Raw genomic sequence first — 6,317 nt, 5'->3', positions numbered from 1 at the left:
TTGTTTACGTCTTCATTTGCTATCACTTGCCCATATGCTTGCATGGAAAAATTTTGTAGACATTTCAAGCTTTGGAGGCATTCAAGGTTCAACACAATGGCAAGTGCTTCAACCTCTCCTATTGCTATCGTGTCATCAAGGACGAAGAGAAGTTCAAGGCACAATATGCCGCGCTCAAGGCACGTGGGGGGAAGGGCGCCGTGAAGGATGTTGGGGAGGGCGAGCCGACACGGCCGCGGGGGAATACCAACTCCAAGAAGGAGGACAAGCGAGATGCGGCCACCAACGTCTTGATCGCAAGCGTGGACGGCATGATGAATAAGCAGGACTCAAGGGAGGAGGAGCGCCGGCGTTTCAAAGAAGAGCAAATGAGCGCTTTCATGGAGATCCAAAGAAGGAGGCTTGACCTTGACGTCGAGAAGCAAGCCAAGATGTTCGAACTCGAGGCCGACATGCAAGCGAAGATGCTAGAGATTGAGGCCGCCAACGCCAAGACAAAGGCGAAAGAAGTGGCTCTTGCAAGCATGATGGCCGGGGTGAAGATCATGAAGGTGGATCTCAATGCCTTGTCGTCAAGGAAAAGGCCATGGTTCGAGAAGATGCAGGCCGACATGCTCAAGTTCCAGGACGACTGATCTATGGCATCGAGGGCCATCTTTTTGTATGCCGGCAGGTGTGCGGGCATGACCACGGGAGCGGCGGTGGCGTGGTCGAACTCCAAGTCCCACCATTTTTTGCGTGCTGGCATGTGTGCCGCCCGGCTGGCGAGCGAGTGCGCCAGCAGGAACTGTGGTATTTTCTGATGCCGGCATTGTATGCCGGTGCTGGCATGGTGCCGACATGAGACATGGCCGCTGGCATGATCGGCCGCGGGTCTTTTTTAATTCAAAAGTTGAATGCGGACATGAAATGGATCGGCGCGTTGGGCGCATTGCCGACCCAAATGCAAAACTGGGCGGACGCCGGGCGAGCGGCCGACCCAAACAGACAAATGTGTCATCTGTTTGGATCGCCCCATTGAAGTTGCTCTTACATACATACGCAAAAGCGTTGACTCCTAGTACGTATTTGAGTCTGCTCATCAGCTTGACCTCCAGGAAGATGGTAGCTATTGCATATCACATTATGTATCCACGGGTCAGTCATCCATTTTTACCCTACGAGTAAGCTAAACGTCAGGGAGAAGGCGACGTCTGAAGCTCAAGTCGCCCAGAAGGTATCCAAGATTAAGCATATCTCCAATGAGTTCTCCAGTTCTCAGTCAGGCTGTCAAGTGGCAATCTGGCAACTTACAAAACTACCCAGTGTAAACAGCACCTACCAAATACTCATTGCCCATGATTTTTTTTTATTCTTTTGCAATGGAAATAGGGTGTTTTATTCCAAGTTCACGGAATTACAATCCTCAGCAACAAGTCCAGAAATAAAAAGAAGGGATTGGTACTTTAGTTGATGTATTGCTTGCCCATGATTGGTCAATTTTGACTAGCAAAATGAAATAATGTTTTGCAACCATCCAAATAAGTTAGACTGAAAAATTATTACTGCTATAAGTGACACAACTGCCACATCGGACTAGCAGGCTCCCCTCCCGCGCCGCTCCCGCGCGACGACCGGGAGGGCAAACCCCAGCGCCGCCAAGCGAGCTCTCCCTTCCCCTGCCCTCTCCTCGCCGCCGCCGGGCAAAGCCCGGTCGGCGTCGGCGGCGGCGGGGCATCTCCTCCCCACATGCGGTGTCGGCAGGCGCGGGCGTCTGCATCGAGCGGTGGCGGCGCGCTGGCGGCGGGGCGTGACGGCGCGATGGTGGGCGGCGCGGGGGCGAGCGGCGCGGCCTGCTGCTCCCGCTGGCGCCTGGCCGAGGCGTGGAGGCTGCGCGCGGCCGCCGGGCTGGCTCGGTCTGGCTCGGCCAGATCTGGCCACCTGGGCTGCGCGGGCACCGCCGGGGCTGCCGTCGGCGGGTGGTCCAGTGCTGGTACGCTGGGGCTGCTGCCCCAAGCTGAGGCGGATTCGCTCTCTTCTCCCCGGAGCGGAGGCGCGTCGTGGTGGCTGGTCGGGAGTTGCGGCGGATGTGCGGCGGCGTCCCAGCGGAGGCGCTGATGTCCCTGGTCGTGAGGGCGGCGGGGATGTGGCGGGTGGAGGCAGGCGCTGGTCTCCCTCGACCAGGGGCTGCGGTGGACACGCCTACTAGGCGGCGTGGTGGTCTGCGGATGGTGGCACGGCGGCATTCGGCTCCCCTCTCCACGGTGATGGCCCAAGGTGACAGCTTTGCCTCCCACTTCCAGTCTGCTGAGCTCCGGAGATGATGGGCGTGGCCAAGGAGAAATCCGGCGCGGCTACGACTGCGGGCAACGGCGACGCTCGTGGGCGCCGTCTCCTCCCTGGAGGCGTTGTCATGGCCATGCCCATCCGCTCTACTGACACCGGAGGAAACTCTAGGCTCGGTTCACCGGGCCAGGCAGCGGCGGCGTATCGGCGCCGTCCCCTTCTTGGAGACGCTGCCTAGGTGCTTGGGGTGTCATCCGGGGACGCGGCTGGTGGGTTGCCTCGCTCGCCTCGGCGGTGTGGCTTGGGGTGCAGGGTTGTCATGTGCGGGATGTTGTTGTGGACATGAGCATCCGAGGCGCTATGTACTCCATCATCGACGCCTCATCGGCGACGTCTTCTTCGAGTCAGACTAGCTCCCGCTGTCCACTGGCCGATCTTCTAGGCACCATCGGTGGAGAGTGCGTTGATCTAGTTTGGTTAGGTGTTTTGTCGTGCTATGAGGTGTTTGATACCGGGGGACGCGACCTGTGTGCTCTGTGTCCGTACTTTTCGCCATTGTTTGGCTTGAGTTTGGGCAAGGGTGTTAGTTGCTGATGTTGTCATGGTGGTTGTGGGTGTTAACCTCTCGGGGTGGCACATTGCCGAAAGGCGTTGTATCAGCCGTCTAGGCTCTTCTTCTATGAATATATGATACGCATGCTTGTGCGTATTCGAGAAAAAAAAACTTTTCTGGTTTTGAATTTTTAAAAATTGACATGATTGGTTTTGGACACAGGCCAAACATGCCCTAGCGGCCTACACAAACGCATACGTACTGCTAACATGCCATTTAAATCCAAAACATACACAACATCATCAAGAAGAAGAGCAGAGTGGTCATTGGAGCCTCCTGGTTGTTGTCCTAGCATGGGCTGGTGCTGCTGGCGCTGGTGCCCTGCCCGCGACAGCAGTGGAGGCAGGAGGAGGAGGCTGGAGCTGATCAATGCGGACGCTGATGGCAAGCACGTCGCCGGACATCAACAAGTGCGGCACCGCCAAGAACATCCCCTGGCCGGGCACCGGCAGGCCGGCGGACAGGGGGCTGCTGCTCACGGCCGAAGCCATCATGATCATCTCGTCCTTGTCGCCGCGCGGGTGCTCCACCGAGAGCTTGCACCAGAAGTGGGGCGCCGCGGGCAGCGCGACGGCGCCGTCGGACCTGACGCAGAGCAGCGACACCGCGGTGGCCGCCACGCCCAGGTCGGCCAGGGAGACGAGGAAGACGCTCCGGTCCTCCTGCCCGACCACCACGTGCCAGCGCTGCGCCAGCGGCAGGCTGAGCGTCCAGGGCCGGCCGTAGCGCACCTGGATGATGGGCCGGGAGTGCTCGGCGGAGCAGTGGTCGAGGAGCGCCGCCGGGGGGCCGAGGAAGGCGCAGCCGGGCTGCGGGCAGGAGCAGGGCATCCACGGGCACGCGCGCTTGTGCTCCGCGGCGCCGTGGTACACGAGGAACCGGTCGCAGCCGAAGTCCCGGTACGCGCACGGCACCTTGGTGCCGCCCACCACGGCGTCCAGCTCGGGGCAGTGCGTGTCGGCGCGGCCGCAGGCCTCGCCGTGCGCGCCGCGGCAGTAGCCGCACACCACGTGCCCGGCCTCGCACTGCGATCGGCAACGGCAAGATTGTTCATGTGTTGTAGTAATAATCTGGAAACAAATCTATATATGCATGCCATGGCGTACCTTGAACACGCGGGGCTTGAGGGGGAGGAAGCAGGCCTGGCAGTGGAGCAGCGCCATGTCCATCCTCACGTCGATCTGCGGCGGCGCGGGCGCGGGCGCCGCCCCCACCAGGGCCTCCGCCGCTCCCGGGCTGCCGCCATGGGACGTCAGCTCCCCCTCCTCCCACTCCTCCTCCTCCGCCTCCTGCCGCGGCTCCTGCTTCACCACGGGCACCAGGGCCTGGTGCCGCGCCTTCTTGCCGCCGTGCTCGCCGTTGCACGCCGGCATCAAGGGCAAACACCTCTTGTCCTGCCCGGCCATGTCTCCCTCGATCCAACTAACTACCCCCTGCGACCGAGCTCACGCCCCCAACAAGATCCCACCGGTTTGCACGGACGGGCACGCAGTGGAGTACAGTGGAACGGCTTCCGCTACGAGAGACTGCACCGTGCCTCTGCTGCCCGTCTTGCTAGTACTATACTTGTACAGTACTCCCTCCTTCCCAAAATATACGAAGCTGCTCGACGTGTGCACGATATGTAAATCCAGCGTCATGGGTTCTTTCACTCATACGCATGTACGGCCTGATTTAACCATCTTCCGTGAATCGTCCTGATTTTATCGTGTGCATAGCATGACTCCAAAATATAAGGCGCCCATTAAGATATGACCGTCGAGCATACGACGTCCGATCAAACGGCAAGAAACGGGTTCTATAACGGAAGGGGAGCTGTGATAACCCCTAAGTTTAGATAGTCATCAATCGCTTAGCTGGACGAAACGCGGCACAACCCACGTGTTGCTACTCCCTCCGTCCGGGTTTGTAAGACGAACGCGGAGCGAATTCGTGTACAATTTGAAAATCGAATGTCGTAGTCGATTTTATTACCTACCCCCATCCGCCACATTTCTAGTTTTGACGCCCGTTCCCATCTCTGGAGGGAAGTAAATGATTCTTTGCACATGAGCCAGCCATTACACGTGGTTCGTCGGCAAGAAATCACTTGTTGTGGGGCAGACTTGTGTATACTTTTGAAATGTAATGCCACGGTCGATGGTTTAACCTTCCTCGACACACCATTTTTTCCTTTGATTTCCACCCCCTTCCTAACTTTATGGGGGAGTTAATGACTCTTTGCGCGTGAGCCGTTACTCGTGATTCAATTGGCAAGAAATGGCTGGTCGCACAACAAACTAGTGTATAGTTTGAAAATCTAATGCCGCGGTCGACAGATTGACCTACCCCGAAGCATCACGTTTTCCTTCTTCCGATTTCAGCCCCCTTCCTAAGTTTGGAGGAAAGTTAATGACTCTTTGGCACGTGAGCCGTTACTCTTGATTCAATTGGCAAGAAATGGCTCGTCGCAGAGCAAACTCATGTATAGTTTGAAAATCAAATGCCGTGGTCGATAGATTGACCTAGCACGAAGCACCACGTTTTTTTCTTCTGGTTTCAGCCCCCTTCCTATGTTTAGAGGAAAGTTAATCACTCTTTGGCGCGTGAGCCGTTACTCTTGATTCAATTGGCAAGAAATTACTCGTCGTTGAGCGAACTCGTGTATAATTCAAAATTCTATTGTCGACGTCGATTTTTGTCCTACCACGACACTTCATGTTTTTTCTCAATTTCAATCTCCTTCCCAACTTTAGTGGAAAGTCAATGACTCTTTGCGAGTGAGTCATTACTTGTGATTCAGTCGGTCTGAAATTACACATTGTGTCGTATATAGATTCTAGATAAAAACGTGTTGATATGCACAATGTGCTAATCCTATCAACACCACACGGATAAAACCCAACGGTGAAATGGTAGGAAATGGATCATGTGGTGGCAAGGCACGCTTCAGAACATTCAACTAGTAATTTTTTGTTGATGATGTACCCAACATGACAATTTGCCCATTTTAATTACTTCAATGTATTTTAAGTTTCCAAGCAGAATATTGTCAGCAAAACGAAACTCCTATTGCGTTTTTTTCCGCAATTTTTGAAACTTTCTCTTTCGTGCTAACCAGATCAAATTACAATTTTGAAATATAGATAATTTAAAGTTTGTATTTGCAAGGTGATCGCTAAGGTAGGCTAATTTATAGCGTACCACGTGCCCCCCGTTCCCTCTGCACATATTCACGATGCTCGATGTTTTGTAGCACGTCCCGAAATAGGCAAGGGTGGGCTTGGTTCTTGGTTTTCTCTTTGCTTTAAAATGTTGGCTAGTGACCCTTGAAATTGGTGGAAAGCTTGTATTCTTGGAGTTGAAATCGTCTCAACAATTTGAACCTGTTTTTTTTCGTGATCTCCCTTTTTACTATGAGGGAGTAGTTGAGAAACCTGTACCATCCAACCTTTTGTTG

General features: G+C 55.2%; 1 protein-coding gene across 1 annotated transcript; it reads right to left on the bottom strand.

Moving 5' to 3' along the window:
- Positions 1-3,046: 3,046 nt before the first annotated feature.
- On the bottom strand, positions 3,047-4,284 carry LOC119271738 (putative E3 ubiquitin-protein ligase SINA-like 9). Its single transcript, XM_037553447.1, has 2 exons — positions 3,985-4,284; positions 3,047-3,903 (listed from the first exon to the last, which is right to left on the bottom strand). Exons 1-2 carry the CDS (start codon positions 4,282-4,284, stop codon positions 3,142-3,144), a joined length of 1,062 nt encoding a protein of 353 aa, XP_037409344.1. The 3' UTR covers positions 3,047-3,141.
- Positions 4,285-6,317: the final 2,033 nt, after the last annotated feature.

This window comes from Triticum dicoccoides, chromosome 3A, assembly GCF_002162155.2.
Source record: "Triticum dicoccoides isolate Atlit2015 ecotype Zavitan chromosome 3A, WEW_v2.0, whole genome shotgun sequence".
Lineage (NCBI taxonomy): Eukaryota > Viridiplantae > Streptophyta > Magnoliopsida > Poales > Poaceae > Triticum > Triticum dicoccoides.
This window is presented reverse-complemented; position numbering and strand designations above follow the sequence as displayed.

What these genes read in the sequence shown, in the direction of transcription:
- LOC119271738 (XM_037553447.1), bottom strand. Translation starts at nt 4,284, where the DNA reads ATGGCCGGGCAGGACAAGAGGTGTTTGCCCTTGATGCCGGCGTGCAAC. An exon ending in TCAAGCCCCGCGTGTTCAAG is followed by an intron (nt 3,904 to 3,984) that starts GTACGCCATGGC and finishes TGCCGATCGCAG; the next exon opens with TGCGAGGCCGGGCACGTGGT.